This window comes from Pundamilia nyererei, unplaced genomic scaffold (genome assembly GCF_000239375.1).
Source record: "Pundamilia nyererei isolate P.nyererei 1_Seehausen unplaced genomic scaffold, PunNye1.0 scaffold00058, whole genome shotgun sequence".
Taxonomy (NCBI): Eukaryota; Metazoa; Chordata; class Actinopteri; order Cichliformes; family Cichlidae; genus Pundamilia; species Pundamilia nyererei.
The window spans coordinates 2,362,303-2,380,013 of NW_005187459.1; the positions used below are offsets into that span (position 1 = coordinate 2,362,303).

The 17,711-nt window shown below is 42.4% G+C and overlaps 1 protein-coding gene across 7 annotated transcripts in view; it reads right to left on the minus strand.

The window, feature by feature from the left end:
* sash1a (SAM and SH3 domain containing 1a) overlaps nucleotides 1-17,711 on the minus strand; it is a 159,919-nt gene that overhangs the window by 17,240 nt on the left and 124,968 nt on the right. For 4 of the 7 annotated variants that reach the window (XM_005734456.1, XM_005734460.1, XM_005734458.1 and 1 more), the window contains exons 3-10: nucleotides 13,566-13,616; nucleotides 13,407-13,456; nucleotides 8,863-8,903; nucleotides 7,895-7,984; nucleotides 7,692-7,804; nucleotides 6,564-6,662; nucleotides 1,648-1,783; nucleotides 397-1,373 (exon numbers count right to left, since the gene is read on the minus strand). In XM_005734456.1, the coding sequence (XP_005734513.1) occupies nucleotides 397-1,373; nucleotides 1,648-1,783; nucleotides 6,564-6,662; nucleotides 7,692-7,804; nucleotides 7,895-7,984; nucleotides 8,863-8,903; nucleotides 13,407-13,456; nucleotides 13,566-13,616 (1,557 nt within the window). The remainder of the gene's footprint in view (nucleotides 1-396; nucleotides 1,374-1,647; nucleotides 1,784-6,563; nucleotides 6,663-7,691; nucleotides 7,805-7,894; nucleotides 7,985-8,862; nucleotides 8,904-13,406; nucleotides 13,457-13,565; nucleotides 13,617-17,711) is intronic. The other 3 variants (XM_005734459.1, XM_013911207.1, XM_005734457.1) reach the window with 2 other exon arrangements.

The following is a 17,711-nucleotide window of genomic DNA, read 5'->3' on the forward strand; positions in this document are numbered from 1 at the left end:
TATAAAACCTCTGCTGTAACTTAACCTCCCAAGTAGGGCACTGCGCTTTCCATAATCATTTCATATTCAGCTAAAATAAAAAGGCTTGAAGGCAAAGGCATTCGCTTAAAGGTCACTGAAGATGGCATTCTTATAAGGGCAGTTAGGTCTGTCACTGATATGCCAGCTTTTGAGGTTTTCAAGATAAAAGAACTTGTGCAATACCTGCATGTTTCCACACACACTATATTAAACGGGTACGTTTAATATAGGGTATGTAACAGCTGACCTGTTATCTTATTTGTGTATGTTTGTGCGACAGTCACCTATAAACCTCTGGGCTATTCTGCAACTTTGAAGCACACTGAGTCCTTCTCACACGAGGCGGCCGATTTAAACCTGTAGACCTAAACTCACAGACTTCTGCTGGATGCGCAAGAGCACACGCTTGGTGCAGCGGTCCACGCTGGCCGCCCACTTCCTGTCCGCCTCACGGTCCTCCTCCAATAGACAGCGCCGCTCAGCGCGGCTGAGTGTAACCGGGCGGACCAGCTGTGCCCAGTTGAGGTGACCGTACAGGCTCCGCTCTACCACATAGGTGATGTTGAGCTCACTGACTGCTGTTCGCCCACGCAGCCTGCGAGAGGGGAACACCCAGCCCCCTCCCCCACTTCCAAAAACCTTTGATTTGGATACATCACAGCGGACGGGGGAGGATGGGGTGACTGACAGGGGAGAAACGGGGGACTTAGCATTGCGCGAGCGCTGGTACAGGAGGTGCTTGGTGGAGTATGCATAGTTGGGATCAGGTTTCCGGTGCGTCCAGCTGCCGTGGTGCCGGCTGGCAGGTTGATGTTTGGGGCTGCCTTGCGGACCGTCATCCAGGGAGATCAGAAGGCGGGACTGGGAATGGGGTTTGGGGCGAGGTTTAGTCAGGCCATAGAAAGCATACAGGGCCTCGTTGCTACTTACCCCATGGGAGATGGAGTTCAGGGCCTTCCTCATCTCGCCATCAGTTGTGGAGCGTGACAGCTTTCCATCATCGTCCAATCCACAGCCATCGAGCTCTGAGAAGGAGGAGCCACTACCTGTCACACCAGGAATAGAGCCTCCCAGGGCACTGGAGCCCGCTGGGGTCCTCCTGGGGGGCCGGATAAGACCGTGGGTACTAGAAGACTTATTGAACGTTTTCACCAGCTTGTGTCCAGACCAGGTGTCCAAACTGCTGGAGGAAGGGGAGGTCGTCAGGCCATCTGTGTCTCCATCCAGAGAAAGCTGGTCATGGGTGAGTGAGGGCAGAGACGCCTCCTGGTGTAAAGGGGGCTTCTTTAGAACCCCAGTGTACAGAGCGGTGTTGTCTTCACAGGTGGGAGGTGTCTCCAGATTCATAAAATCTAAAGAAACACAAAAAGTCAGTTAGAAAGTTTATTACTCAGGAGGGTTAGACAGGAAAGTCTGCATGAGTTAGCTACCCATCAAAAAATTTACATTCTTAAAATCTGAGAATCGGGAAACCCCAAAAACATTAAAACGCCTACAGCAGTTATTCGTTGAAATTAATGTAAATCCAATTACATTAACATTATTTAGCTGGTTGGAGTGTGTAATAAATCATAAAGATAATCAAGTAATCAAATGAATATATTGCTGCCAGACAGAATCACAAACCTTCGGAGGCATGTTTCTTGCCCTCCTCCACCTTGATGAGTTTTTTCCTGACCCGACGTGTCGAGTTAACCAATTTGTGAAGCCTTTTGAATTTCACAGAGTCCTCTGATTGCTCATCATCTGACTGTTCACGAGACTGGTGGAGAGAGAGTGAGAGAGGGCTGATATTACAAAAGAAGAAGACGAGAAAAGGTAGCTAGGGTCAATAAAAAGCAAAAAAAAAAAAAATTAATAAAGAATTAAATAAATACATAAAGAAAAAAAAAAGCTATCACTGAAAATTTCTTTCCAGTTCAGCATAACAATTCATGGTTGCAGTTGTAACAGAAACAGGTGGTTTAAAATGATTAGGTAGAGAAGGTATAACACTTGGATGAATATGCTTTGAGATTTTAAGAGATCTTTTACAACGCGACAGATTGTGGAGCTCTGTTTAGGATGGCGGCAAAGTTAGTGAGGTGAGGGATGGAGGATTGGAGGGATGGTGGCACACTGCATTGTGTGAAGGTCATATTCAGTTGAGACATGAAATGCACTAAAACAACAAACCAGGTGGCATGTGATCTGGAGGAAGTGACAACCAAATGATGTAATCAATCAGCATTTTTTTTAAAAATAGGTTATCTTGAGTTATGTTGCCTTCAAAGACTTTGTTTCAGAGGAAACCACTATTTAAACGACACACACAGACAGACACGACTTTTTTTTTTTTACTCCAATTTCTATTTAATTTTACTTTTTATATATTGTTTTCAGTGTTATAATTTTTTTTTTACATCTTTATTAGCATCATTACTTTCACTGCGATTTCATTGTTTTGTAGTGGTGATGTTTCGACTGCTGCGAGAACAGATAAAGCTTTTTGTTGTCACTGTCATGGAAACATGCTCCCAGCTCACATTCATGGGAGCACCTTTTGCAAAAGGACAAAAGTGTATTTATCTTTTCCTACATATAAACAACCATATCTTAAAAAAAAGAAAAAGAAAAAAAAAGAAAAGAAAAAGTCAAATACTTTCCATACACACTTTTTTGAGTAAATTAACCCTCATGTGGTCAAGTGGGAAGAAAACTCACAATCCTATTACAATTTTCTTGTCCCCAAAACACAGAATATTAACATTTGCTTTTGTTGTACTAATGTAGTCATTTTTTAACCATTTTTTTTTTGTCAGTGTTTGAGATTAGAAAAGCATGCACACGCTTCTAAATCTGACAAGAATAATATGCATGCACATTTCTGCCTTTACGTTAACACGCAGTTTTATGCATCTGAAAGAGGAAAAAAGAAGAAAAAAAAAGGCTTTCCCGCCACCCTAAAAACAGACCACAGGCTTGGCGCAGAGGCTGTTGACATATAGTCAGGATGATGTTAACAACTGTGGCTCAGTTTGAGCAAACATTTGACAGTGACCACAAATCCCAGACAACACCACACCAAGGCCACAACAACATGATGACTTTTCATTTTCTGCAGGTATGCAAGTACAAACCTTAACTGTTGCCAACGTGAAAAGGGAAAAACTACACATCATTCCTAAAAGTGTCATTGTGTAAGTCCGTGCTTTCCACTTCATCATCGCTTTCAGAGCTACATTTTAGGTCTGATGTAACCCTTCTTATTAATAGATAACACATGTCACACATGATCATGTTTTTCATATATGTGGATATTGTGATAGACTGTGCATTTAACATTAAATCACTGAATGAAACTCCCACAGGAAAACAACTGTCCTGCACCTCTGCACGAATACAATGAAGGCCCCAAGGGTCCGATCAATACATTTTTATACTGAGCTTGAGCAGTGTGCAGGATATTTCCTTTTTTGAAACTGTAGTCTTCTGCCATGTCTGCCCAGAACACCAGACCACTCGTTTGGCGGATGACAAACCTGCAGAAACAGGCTAAGAAACCCCACTCCACTGTCCCTCCAACAACTTAACCATGTTGGTCTGACTGCTATGATAGCTTTTTCTACTTGCCATTCACCCTGGGTGATGGTTGAGTGCATTAGTTTAATTAAATTCAATGTAAAGAGAGTCTTAGTTTAAAAAACTGGAAAAAAGTCATTTTATCATATTAAGAACTATGTGCAGCGCTAATGCCCTAGCAACGTCAGGGCTGAATGATGTGATTCTTCTTCTATTCTAATGAATAGAAGATTTAGAGGAGATAGTGACATAAATCCCAACCCATTCCCAAGAGGCACTATCCATTTGAATGACCACATAAACAGGGGAATAGGGACAAACTCAGAAAGAAAGCCTAGCAAAATGAGGACGTAAATCAAGCTGGCCAAAAGGCTGCCATTTAAAACATGGGAAAAGTAAAAATGCAAACGGCGACTTTACAAACATCTATAAACAAAAGCTACGACTGAACGTCCTTTTCAGGCACACGAAAATTTCTCTGCAAATACAGAAAAAGAGCATTTACAAGAAAATCTAACAGTGAGCTCAGAAAACCAATAGAACTTACCACTATATTGGAAAAAGCAGGGCAGCACTTCCTGTGTTAATATTCCATAATTCAATCAAGCAGGATCATCAAATCCGTAGTGCCCTGAGCACATTCCCTCGCATGCACAATCCAAAATAATATCTGTGCCCCTGTGCACATGCAGGCAGACACAAACGCAGCCTATTTAGCTCAGAGGAATGAGGGACTGTTTGGAAGGGTCGTGCTTCATGGCTAGCAGAGAAAAGGCATGTTGTGCATGGAGAACAATCCCAGCATTTGAGCCCCTCTGACCCTGCCTTGGCCCCCAAATCGCTAATGGCCAGCCCTGGAATGCAGGTTCCGTTGCCGGGGCAAAAAAGACCAGAGAAAAACAGCATCAGGACGGAAAAAGTCACAGAGCAACCAAAAAAAGGTTTATTGCAAACATTTCAGCTACAACCATCAGCTGTATATTTGTGTCCGTATATAGCATACAGGAATGCACGGACGAGCAAATCTACTGATCTTGGAATTAACCTAATTCTATTCACTAGAGAGGAGAAAGGGCAGTATGTGACACCAATAGAGGCCCCAGCAGAGAAGAAATATTTCCTGTAATGGCCAATTCTGGAACATGGGGCAAAGGGAGATGCATAGCTCCCCCTTTCCTGGCCTTGGGGGCTGAGTCTTTATCTTAAGTCTCTGTCTCCCTAGTTTCCTCTCGGCTTCCAGCATTTGCCTCCAAGGGCCAAACTGTGTGTTCTGCTACACAATAATCCTTCAGTACTGTAACTCTTCCGTTTTCTCTCAAGTCTGTAAAATCCCCCAAATGATCAACCATCTTCCCACAGGAAGTGAGCCGCTAACAACAGAAAGTTTCAGGAGACTGACAAGCTGATCAGCATACTGCACTACATCAAAGAACCAGATAACAGATACAAGTTATGCGTGGCATAATTGACCTATTTTTCCATGTGAATGGATATCATCAATCATTACCCAGAAGAATAAATAATGGAGCCCCTTGATGGTGTGAGAAAACTGTTTGGCATGGGTCTTCATTCATAAAGTTACTGATTCAGTCATATAAAGAAACGGCAATGCAGATCTGATTTCCATATGAATGCAATCGTTACTTAAGCTGAGGAGTCACACGGGGTGAATGTGCAAAAGTCTAGAGCATTAGTCACCGAAGCATGTTCATTCACTTAAATGAAAGATTATGGTACTCAAACTCTGCTTGGACTGAAATCTGTATTTGTCTGCAGAACATGGGGTCAACTTTAACAATAAGACCACCAAACGCATGTTCATTCAATTAGGTGGATAAAGGGGAGAAACAGGACAGGTAACTGAGACTCTGGTGAAGAACCGATGGCATTTTCTTTTCAAAACAACATACTGTACGTGTGTGGGAGTTATTTTCAGAGAGCTTGGAATTTTTGTGTTTGTATAAATTCACTTCCTGCAAAGAAAAAAAAGTGGGTCACGCATAAAACTTTGCATGCTATTCCCAAGCGATGCCATACAGTACATTCTTTATAATCTGCGTGTTCACATACAACTGCCCTGACCACTGCAAGTCTCGATTCTGCATCAAGGCTGACCTCCATTTAAAAAAACACTCAAGCAAAACACACACACGTAGCAGCACATAATAAATAATACACAAGAAAAGAACCGACTGATTGTCATCAAAATCCAAACAGCGACCAACAAAGAGGTGATTGTCGGCGCTCCTACCTCTGAACACATAGCCGCCGTTATGCAGCCGACTTTCGAACATCAAGTATCCTCAATGCTGAATGCTGCAAAAGTTTTGGGGTGGATTTTGTGTGCCTCTCCACTTGGCTTTCCAAAAGTTACAATTATAACCAACTGATGTAAACAGACCTGCCCTAAATTTCCACAAGACAATTTCCCTGTCACTGCAGCAGCCAATTATGACGTTTGGTGGGACAATTTTCTAATGAGATGCCCAGGCGAGGATTAAACTGATGACTAAAATATGGAAGAGGACTTTCAGAGAATTGCACAGTTCTTGTTCTGACTGCCAAAAAGAAAAAATGAGCAGAGCCTAAGGAAAACCAGAGTTGAGCAATGAACTGAAATGTTCAGAGGCAACATCAATACTACTAGGATGCACTTGACATGGTGGAGAGAATGCATATGCAGAGGCAGTTATGTTGTAGTTTGGCTATCGAATGCAGAACAGAGAGCGAAATATAAAGGAAGAAAAAAAAAGGAAATTCAAGAGTAAAGTTGAATCATTCACATTTGGATAAACACATTCACATATATAATCAACTCAATGTCACTGTTCTACATCCCATCCCTCTCCTGTGAAAGTTTAAACTCAAAGTGAGAGTGGCTGAGGTGAGAGTGTTAAGAAGAGGGAGAGTAAAAGGGAACAGATCAAGGCTTTGATAGGCTTGGGTAACGGAGGAAGGGGCAGGGGTGAGGGTGTACTTACGTTGCAGTTTGAGGACTGGTTTAGATTGGGTGCAGATCCGTCAGCCCACTCTGCAGTGTCAGTACTGCTGGACTGTCTGCTGCGCTCATACTCCTTCAGCTACGTGGAGAAGAAGAGGTCAGAGAGGCAGAGGAACAGGGCGGGACCACCCACTCTCACCCAGCATGCTATGTCTCACTATATACTAGACTGGAAAACATCAGCAGTGTGCATTCACGAGGATAGAATGGCTACTATAGTTTGTGAACTGACGGCTGAAGCCGGTGACCATGAGGGAAATTAGCAAGGTTACTGATTTTATAAACAGGTCTCTGCATCCTTTCACCATTTTTTTTTCTTTTTCAGATTCTATGATTGGTTTGACAGAATGTCAATCATAAGACAGGTAAAATCCTCCAATTTAAAATTAATATCCTGGAAGAAAATAAAAAGACATGTAAAAGGAAAATTAACATCTGCCTTTGGGAGAGCAATCCAGTCTTCTAACTCTGATGGCCCGGCATGCTACCCAGGAGAAAAGCACCATAAATTGAAATTGACAGAAGGAGAGGAGATGAAGAAAAAAAAACAGACGACAGAAAAGTCACAAACCAATCAACAGATATTGATTGAGAGTCAGATCAAAATGAAAGTGCATTGGGGAAAAAAATGGATAGGACAGCCAAATGAATATCCACCATGTCCAACTAAAGAGAAAGACCACAATGCACCACAGAATCCCTCCAACAGATGGGGCTATTGAGCTACTATGACCGTCAACCTCGCAAGTATGAGCTGAACAACACACCCACACACTCCAAGAGCTCACACTCCAAAATCCCTGGACTCCTCAACCTCTGGAGACACCATTAAGTCTGGAGTTATGTGTGTGTGCTGTGTGTGTAAAGAGGACAATGCAGGCGCAAAAAAAAAAAAAAAAAAATATATATATATATATATAGGGAATATATATAGGATAAAAAGGGAGGGGGTTGGTTAGTAAGAGTAAGTCGTTTTAGAAAGCCAGAGCTGCTGAGGGAGTATGAAGAAAGGGAGGGTTTAAAGAAGATTACAGCCCATCAGTCGTTGGGGCATGAGGGTCGATGAGGGAGGGGATAAAGTGCAAGAGACAATGAGGGAGGTTCCTACCCGAGCCAGAGCTTCTTCTACGGTGATCATCTTCTCTTTCACCATCATCATCAGCTGGATCCGCTCCTCATCGCTCATGGTGATCTCGCTGGCCACGTAGCCAATATCTTCTCCTGATTGTGGTAAAGACCAATGAGCAAAAAGGAAAACACGAAGCAACAAATATCTGGTGAACCTAATGTGTACAATAGAGCCGCACAAACCTTTGGACGTCTGTCGTACAACGGGTTTGTGCTGAGATTTGCGGAAGTTCTGCCAAAAAGATTTGTTCTTCTTCTTACTGTCCCATTTACCTTAAGGGAGGAAATAAAAGACGAGGTTACACACAAGCAAGAAAACACGATGAGCATGAGAAATACACTAAACCGGGTTATGCACGTTGCTGTTTCAGGAATACAGGAAAGAAACTGTTCGGTTCAGTGTTTCAGTGCTTTAAATACGAAAACTAGGTCAGTCAAAACAACTCTGTTATTAAACACTAGTATGTACTCTACAATGGTTAATCCTGTAATGGAATTTCATTAGAATTACTCTGTCTGATAAATGTCCGTGTCTTTTAAACCACAGCTTGAGTTTATATCAAAGGCAAACTTGACGATCCCACTATGACATCATCAGGATTTTACTTCTCAAATCTAACAAACCTTCTCTTGAGCACAGGAGACAAAATATAACTGTTTTCATAAGAGCTCTACCCATGACTGGAATGTGTTTAACTAAAATTTTATATGTTTACTAAATTAATTAATGTAAAACTAAAATGCAATATTACACTTCATTCAAACTTCTGCTGCCTCATCGTCCAGACCTGAGAAGGTGAATAAAGATGTGAGTATGATGCTGGTTTTAGGTGTGAGAGATCCTGAGGTTAAACCCCACCGGGTACCCACTTATGCTTCCACCCTGCTTGATGTAGGACATGTAAAATGATATTGGAGGTTTACATAAACAGGTATTTTGCCTCACCTACGCAACCAAAATCTAAATCTAAAAATAAAGTGTTAAAAACAGCAAGGAGATTATGATTACCCTAAAAGAGCATCAAAACGTAGTGACTATCCCACAGATAGTGTCAAAAATAGGCAATTTAGCCCAGACACTTTGCACCGTTACTGGAAGTCCAGCTGGGTTCAAGGTGGCATAATTGTATATTGACTTGAAATCTATTTACCTCCAGATCCATCTTCAGAGCTGGACTTGTGTAGAGACATTCTGAAAGAAAACAGAAAAATATCACTGTTTAAAAGAAAAAATGAAAAATTTACAGTGTCTCTTCTAATCTCAGTGAACCACATAAAAAGAACACTGATGCTCAGCGACAATTATACATGTTCAGGGAGTGGGTCTGCATTTCTGTGTATCCACCACTTGGGGTCAGTGATGGTACTTTAGTGATTTAGACCAGGCTCCTGAGGCTTGAGAGGGAGAGGGAGGAAAAGAGATGTGGGTAACAACACCCCTGCTGCAAAAACAAGTGGGTAAGATGAAGATGGCAGTAATACAGAAGTGTTTAGGAGCAGTACAGAAAGCAGGAAGGTCAACAAGACGAATGGAAGAACAACCATTTAACAGTGGTGCGCAGATTGAAGAGGGAAAGTAAGGAACTGAGGAATAGAGAAACAGAAGGAGACAGAAGGGGTAGGAGGAGGAGGAGAAACCACAGGGCAGACTCAGCCTGTTTGTGTTTCCACTTCCCTCCACAGGATAGACAGTCACGAGGAAGAGAGATGGGAGACTGAAACTAAGGGCATAGAGAGAGATAGAAATGGAAAATGTGTGAGTAAAAACAAATACCCCAATGTGCGCATAAATCTGTCTCAAAAAAAAAAAGAAGTAAAAGCCTCTGGTAAAACATGAACTGCGGTGTTCTGATGAAAAAGCCATGTATGAGCAACCTCTCGCCATTTTCTCGAAAGTTCAGCAGCAGGGAGTCAGCATAACCAGCTGACTCCCTGGTTATGCAGAAGTTGACAAACCACATCAAGAACTCTATTTTGGTCTTAAAAGTTGTGGATAAAGCAAAAATATTGACTTTTCATGCAAAGTTTGCAAAATACAGGCCTGGTGACAACACTGTAAAGGTATGTTTAGATGTATAATAGTGTGGGAGTGATAACTGTAAGCTGTTCTTTCAGTTAAAATGGAAATAAATCACAGGGGGAACAGAGTACTTTAAATTTATCCAGCTGATAACCTAAGAGACTTATTAAGCTAATCTCTCTTCTAAAGGCATGTCTCGCTCTTTTACCGTCTCTTACTGGCAGGTTTTCACACACCCGTCTGTGAATTCAGCCAACTGCGCACGTGCATACAGCTGCTGAGTCACACACAAAGACAGGTGGTTGTCGCTGAAGCATCATGAAAGAGTGACGGGATCAAAACAAGATGAACAGGTCACTTTTCCTCTCCAGTTGGTACACGGCCCTGTATGCGCGCGCATGCGACCACGTACATTTGTTCAAATATGGTAGCCCTTGTCTAGGTGCAATGGGAAATCTTTGCACGGCTTAAAGCCCGGCTGCCATGGCAACGTAATGAGATGCTAATTGAATGGATGCCTGTATGGTTTACTCCTCTGCTCCCCCTCCCAGACAGGCTAGGGCCAAAGCTAATGCTAAAAGAACTCCCTCAATAGAAGCTTTTCTGTAGCGGCATCGTCACCCCCCACCCCACCTTCATGCTCTATAAATTAACCTCCCATGCAGCGCACAGAGACATGCACTCACGCGCACACATCCGCTCGCTAAAAGAGCCTGAATGTCTTCCAAAAGTGTGTTAACCCAGCATAGTGTGGCTAGGCAACTTAATTGGTTTAACCTTAAATCTTTGGCATGCCTTCCTATTTCAATTCTCCTCTCTGCAGTGAGAAGGGAACATGTAACTGCTAACAGAGGTACTGTATAACATACAGTATCTCTACTTTGGGTTGAACCTGTCCAGGACAAGCACAGGTTGCTTCTCATGATGTGTGTACAATATGAAAATTAAAGTTACCATGTGTTTGCTTATTTAAGCCCATATTCACTATGCGTGAATGCTTGCTTTGCGCTCTGAAAATGATATGTTTGTGAGCACTATTCCTAGCTGGGATGAACAGCATGAGTAATTTTCAAAATGATAAGCTGCAAGTACCATTTGTGTTACAGTACAGGGCTTTGAAACTACTGCAGATATGTAATATAGCTCATATGCTGTGTGACAGAGGTGCTGTCTAGAGCAGATGATGATAAACCAGCACATGGGAAGATTTGAACACAGCTGTGTGAGCTCATGTTTAATGGCATCTTACTGCCATTTTTTTGTACTGCGCTCAGGTGAAATTACGGGAATGGACGCATGTTTGTACACACACACATTGTGTTTTTTGTGTGGTTACAAGGTTGGCCACCTGGAGCAAAGCAATCCCCGTTGTTCTTGACGAAACAATGAGAGGTGACAGTATGACGGTAGCAGTGTCCACAGGAAGAACAGAGGGACGACCTCTTTAGGGAGTCAGAGAGGTCACCGCAAAAGGGAAGGCAGGAAAATAGAAAATTATGCACTTAGCTGAAAAAGTACGTGTATATCAACTACGAGCGCACTTTCCTGTCGTTCAACTTGCCATCTACTTTGTTCAACTTAAGGCTACAATACTCACCAGCACAAGGTAAATGTGCTGACAAGGTGCTTTAGTTTCCCAACATGGTGCTTGTTCTGAAACAGATTCTTCCATCTGATTATTGCGCTTTCCAGCAGCACAGATGCCTCTAAGCGCACTACCATTTTCAAACCCAGTTGGAGCCGCCAATTCGTATATTCTGTTTCTGCATGTGCGTTTTCATCAAAATCCATTAACCTCTTTTTTTTTTTTTTACCTTACTGATAAGCAAGGTGCCCATTCTGCACAGCAATATCCACCAACCAATCAACTTCCAAAAACAGGATGTTGCAAACTTGAACCTTTCAGCCTTCTGGGAGCTCTCTGTCAACACCACTTGTAAACCAGGCACAATCAGAGCTGTGCCCACGTCTTGCCAACAAAGTGACATAGAAACAGGGAAAAGAAGGGTGACTCCAGCCCCTGGATGAAGACTGGGAAATCTTATCTGCCTGCTATTGTCCTGCAAAGAGGCGACAGTGGGGTACCCGTGCTTGTGCGCATGAACGTGCAAGCGTGCCTTTTGTGCGGCTGTAAGGAATGCACGGGGCATGCCTATCGGTCTGCCTGCACATGATAAATCACTCCACCTGAAATCCATTCACCATGGTGGAAAGTGGACAATGGACAACTTAATAGAGAAGAGAACTGGGGTGAGTGGGAGCAGACAGGCTGCCAGTGAATGATAGATTAAAACAAAGAGGGTTATTACAAGTGCGATGTGGGAAGTTTTGTAATTTAAGAATAAAAACTCAGAGAATGGTAGGTTTACAAGTTATATTATACACACACACATATATATATAAATATATTTATTGGTGATGGTAAGGGAAAGAGAAACCATGCAACGCATGAGAAAGAAACCAGACTGACAGTAAGAAAATGGATAATATAGTACAGTTAGGGGCTTTTTTAGGGTCTCTTTCAAACAGTAGAGAGACGTCATTTTGGCATCTGGATCCCATCATCTTCTGCATTTGTCTGTGCAACATATAAAGCCATGGGAATAGAGATCATGTCTGCGGTATGCACTTCACTGGTCATCACGTGAGGATGGCAGCTCCACCGGGGCTGATTACTTTCCTAAAATTTGGGGGTTTTCTTTATCACTACCAATGACCAACACTGCCCAAGGAGCTTATTTTGTAACGAGGTCTTTACTAGACAACCCGTCATGAGGAAACAAATATATTCTTAACATGCCGTCTCATTTATCAAACATACGTGGCCATAAAGCGACCGTGTGTGTGCGATCAGGCCATTTAGCCAACTTGGATCGCTTTAAATTTGCATAGCATTGTATAACAGTGACCTCATGGTGGGCTACGACCTAGAAATTTTATGCAAGCAAAATACAGTGGTATTCAAAAAAAAAAAGAACATACTTTTGTGTAACAGGATCCAGTAAAAAGGAACCCCACCCATGCCCAGTTCCATCCTGCTCTTTCGTTCATGCTCTTTTGCTCTAATCTTTTGGCCATCACCCTCTCCGTCTCCCCCCCCCTGTACATCGCAGAACACAAAGGCAGGAAGGAAGTATAGACGGCCTGGAGAATAGAGAATGGCTGCTGGTCCAAGCGAGTCAGCCAGAGGAAGCAGTCACTGGGTTTCCTTTAACTGCAGCAGCAATGTGAGCAGAGAAGCATGGAAGACCAACTACATCTTTTTCGAGACGTCCATTAGTGCAGATTGCTCCTTAACTTTAAACTCTCTTGAAAATGACCTTCTAAATAGTCAGTGGGTAATGTTTTATTACCATCATTAGAGCAAATATGCACACGTAAACTAGCATCTTCTGCTTTAAAAAAAAATAAACAAAAAAAACAAAACAAGGTTCCACATAATAGATCTACCAAACACATTAGCTGTGTCTGAAGCTGTGTGTATTTCTCTCCATATTTAGCCGTGGACATGAAGAAAGTGTGATTTTGTGTGCAGGCATGCACAACTTGATATGAGCCAGACACAGGCTGCAAATTGTTTGGAAATGCAGCAGACAGACATCTCAATCCAAGCATACTTCACAGATGCGCATTTGCTACAGTCACATTTTATCAGGGACAAAAATGGAAACTTACTTTCTGTCCGTTTCAGGAGTGGACACCTCGCTGCTGAAGCCTAAAGATTCCTGGAGAGAGAGACAAGGAAGGGGGTGGAGGCACGTGTCAGACTTTTGGTAACAATGACATCTGACGGTATTTCACAAGTGCTACTCTTATGCAGGTGTCTTCGCCTACCTGGATCTCATTACGGAGCTGCAGAGAGGTGCTGCTTGGGTCTTGTTTCTCCTGAAAAATTAGATGGGGAGGAGTGAGAAGGTCAAGCATCACAATCCAAGAGACAAAGGAGCAAATCACAACACCGGGAAAGTAAAATAGTTCTTTAAAGAAAGCTAAAGACGAAAGGATAAAAAAAATAAAAAATACAGCAACAGTGGAGGGAATGCTTCACAGTGCACTCATGCATGTACAGACGTTTTTGTTTTTTTTATTATTGTCAGAGTCAGACATACTTGAAAAGGCGTCAAAACAAACACAAGCACGTGTGTGTACACCAACAACTGCTGCTGGGCAAGTCATGACTTGCTTCAGGCGCCCCAGTCTGCATGAACAGTTCTGAAATGTAACTCGGCACCTGCAAAACTGGCTCCGTGCATCCGATTTTGTAATGACAATTACATCAGTAAACTCGCTTCACTCAAGACAAACACCTGCTAGTTTGCCTCTTATCTTACATTAGAATACAACATGCCATATTTGACTAACTGCACAGGCAGACATGCAAAACAGACATCCAGACCTGGCTGAGCTTTGCTCGTAAATTTAACGGTGGCTTTCACTACAACTGTACGAAAACAATATAAATCGCATTTATTTTTAAACTCTCTTTATACACAAAATGTTCCCAAGTTTTTCCAGCTTTTAAACTCGCTGTCAGTGTGTTTGCACTACTTGGCTGGAGCTAATGAATGTGTCTGAAGCAGGTGCATTTATAACAACTCCAGATACAGATGTGTCTTGAATAAAGTGCTGAATAAAGGCAGACACTGAGGCAGATACCATCACAGCGAGTCTGCAACAAGATTTTAACTTGCAGCGTGTGAGTATTAATAGCCAATTAGACTCCTTGAGGGAATGGCTGACTACATAGTTCTGGCGGCACTCTTGTGTCCTTTTGAACTGTCAAGCAGGAGATATCATGACTCCCTATACTCAGACTTGCCCAGTGCTACCACTGTTTTTAAACTTCAGGCCACTAACCAGCACAGAAACAGACACAGTCAACAACTTGCTTAAGGCTGGTGAGCATATTTTTTCCAAAGGCTCTCAGGCTTGAAGACCCAACATCTGAGGTTAACATCAGGACAAAGCTCTTATTTGCTGAAGGTCATACCCCTACTCGTTGCACAGTTATCATTATGTGACTTCACTCTTAATTTGTTGTCATCCCTTCTATCATGTGAGTAAGCAAGACTGGAAAAGACCCCATTAGTTGCCTTAATTTGCAACATATGTAAGAAAATGTCAATTATAACATTGCTAAAACTACTAATGAAGCACTAATAAATGATCAGAGTATGCAGGGCTTGGGTTTGGGGGTCTTCAACCAGATGGGTCATCGAATTACAAAAAAGGTGAAGACCCTCGTGAAGACCCCTTTGGTTTGGGTCACTGTCAGCAACATTTATGAGATTTATCAGGTCCACCTAAGAATAGAAACCAAAATCTAAGGCAAGTTCGCACTTCCACTTTCTTTCTGTCTGACCTTTATTATTTAGCAGTTCATGAAGAATTACAGGAAACAAGTCCCGATGTAAATGCTGATATTACATTTTTATTTTTGGTTATTTTGTCTGTCCTATCATATTGAAATTGTCCAGGATTTCTTAACACATCTAAAATTAAAAACTATTTCCCCATCTTTCTACAGAACTCTAAGCTTTCCGTTTCACTGGCTCTCTCGCTGCAGGATAACAAACACGATATAGGGGATGGTTGAGGGTTACTTGGACTGTCTTGACTTCTACAATCAGTAAAAAATTCGCTATTATAAGCCCATTAACAAAAGACAAATGTAATCTAGAATTTCCCCGAAATGGAGAGCGGGAAAGGAAATTGGCATCCTCATCCTGCATCTCCACACCCAGGTATTAAGCTGTAGGACAGCAGTCACGGGAAGCATAACACAGACAGTTTCCTACAGTTAAGAGAGTCACGCTTCCTAATCTGGACGACCTCCAGTTTAACCTTTTTATATTCATATAATGGTTGAGGGAGTGCAATCCTTCCACACTGTTGCCCCATGAACATGAGTAAGGCATGAGCAAGTGTATTAGTCAGGAGTGACATAACTACCTTTAAGCGTTCTTTGGAACTTTGGAACAACCGTAAGTTGCAAGTCAAATGAGCAGAGGACCTGAAGTGCTAAAGTGGCTTAAAACCTCTAAATTAGCCCAAGTCCCACAATAACCACACACAACTGAGGAGGTGGCTGTACGGATTTTAGCGAGACAGTCATTAAACAATCATTTTTGCTCAACACAAGTCCTACTGGCCATTTGTGTATTTGTCTGTTACTTCAATCAACGAGACAGAGACATGTGACTGGAAGCTTCTTCGTGAAGTAAATCAAGTCATGTCGGAAGACCATTTAATTTGTACATCCCAGGGAATATGGGGATTCCCATAAGTCAAAGAGCAGGTACACATCTACAGTCGTGGAAGCTTGTTTCTACAGTCACCAAGCTGCACGTAAGGAAAATCTCGGAAAGGACTGTTTGTCTTTTTTCTTGCAAAGGCAGAGATTACGAGAGACAAAGACACAACACATTCATCCCTTAAGCAAGCACCACTTTGGCAGCTCTATTTAAACAAATGAATTGTGCAGAATATTGTGGACCCACGTTAAGAGGGAGGCTGTGAACGAGGAGTATACTCCCATGCAAACACAGTGCACAAACGCTTTCTAAAAGGTAGTGGTTGGCTGGTTTTGCTATCAGATCCTCTTTGCGGCTTCTCCGGACAGCAGCTACAGGACAGATACCAGTTTCACCAGTGGGTAACTGTAAGCACCATGCCAGCTCGTTGTAAAAGTGATTTTAATGTACAATGTCTCTGTACTGCTTGGATATTGGATAAACACAAAAATACAGCTGACACTGACCCTGGCATCGCCACATTCATTCCACCACAGACATAAACCCAGTTCAAGGAACATCTACACACATTCACACATCTCGCCCCCACTTTCACACACACTAAAAGACCTATAAGACACAATGTGGCTCTCTGTTCCTCCTACTCATCCTCAGCTTCCCTTTATTTCCTGTCTGTGCGTGCCATCTCTGACATGGAAAGAGAGTGAAAAGCTGAAAAGATGAGTGAAAAACAAACAAAACCTACATGTTGTTCACTCTCCGCTAGAGATCTGTGGGATTAATCTGTCACAGAGCAGGATGTGATGAGACAAACAGTAAATGGTTCCAAAAGTAAACCTCCATTTCTCTCAGACACACAGTTAAACGATGAATAACTTGCTGACACGGTTACTTGAAAGAGAATATCAAGGCAATCTGTGTTTGAGGCGGTGCCTACGAGCGTGTGTGTGTATAAAGCATAGATCCCACAATGCATCCCCCCCAGAGGCGGCAGGCTATCCTTTACACGAACTTTGCAGAATAATCTTAAGATGCTGCCCTACTTACCTAAAAGTGGCATGTAAGCGTGTGAACGTGCATGCGTTTTTCCCCTTAGATGTCCAAAGGCGTTGCTTGTGCATGGTTCGCTTAGTGTGTATGTGCGTGCAATTGTGATGGGAGAATGATTGGTTAAGCATGACTGAATTAAGTTAAAATGAAAGGGAGAAAGAAGGGAGAGCTCTGACTAATGAGGATCACGATGTCTGAGCACAGGGAAACTGGCATCGGAAACGACTAAACCCTAACACACAAGCGCTACTGAAAAGTGACTTTACTTCCAAAAACCACAGTGCTTTCCATCATTAACCTGGAAACTACAACAAAGTTTAGCTGCGCAACAGGAGATCCAGATATTTTTTTTTAATTAAAGGGAAAGCTTCAAAATACAGATGAGTGCTAAACACATATTCCATTCACTGCAAAAGCCTGTTGAAGTCACTTTTACTTCACCAAAATTACTCCCAACCTCAGATGGAAAAAAAGGTGTATGTGTAGCAAAAAGACCAGGTGGCGTAGTGGAGGTAGGCCAGCTGGCATGGCCGAGTGAACCTGGGTGGGCAACTGTAAGTAGCCCTGTAGAAAAATATGTAGTGGAACAGGTACCTACTGCAATCCCTGAAAAAGACGTTAGAGGTGGAACTAGTACAGCACAGTGCAAGCCTGCGGGACTGGCTGTTCTGGAAAA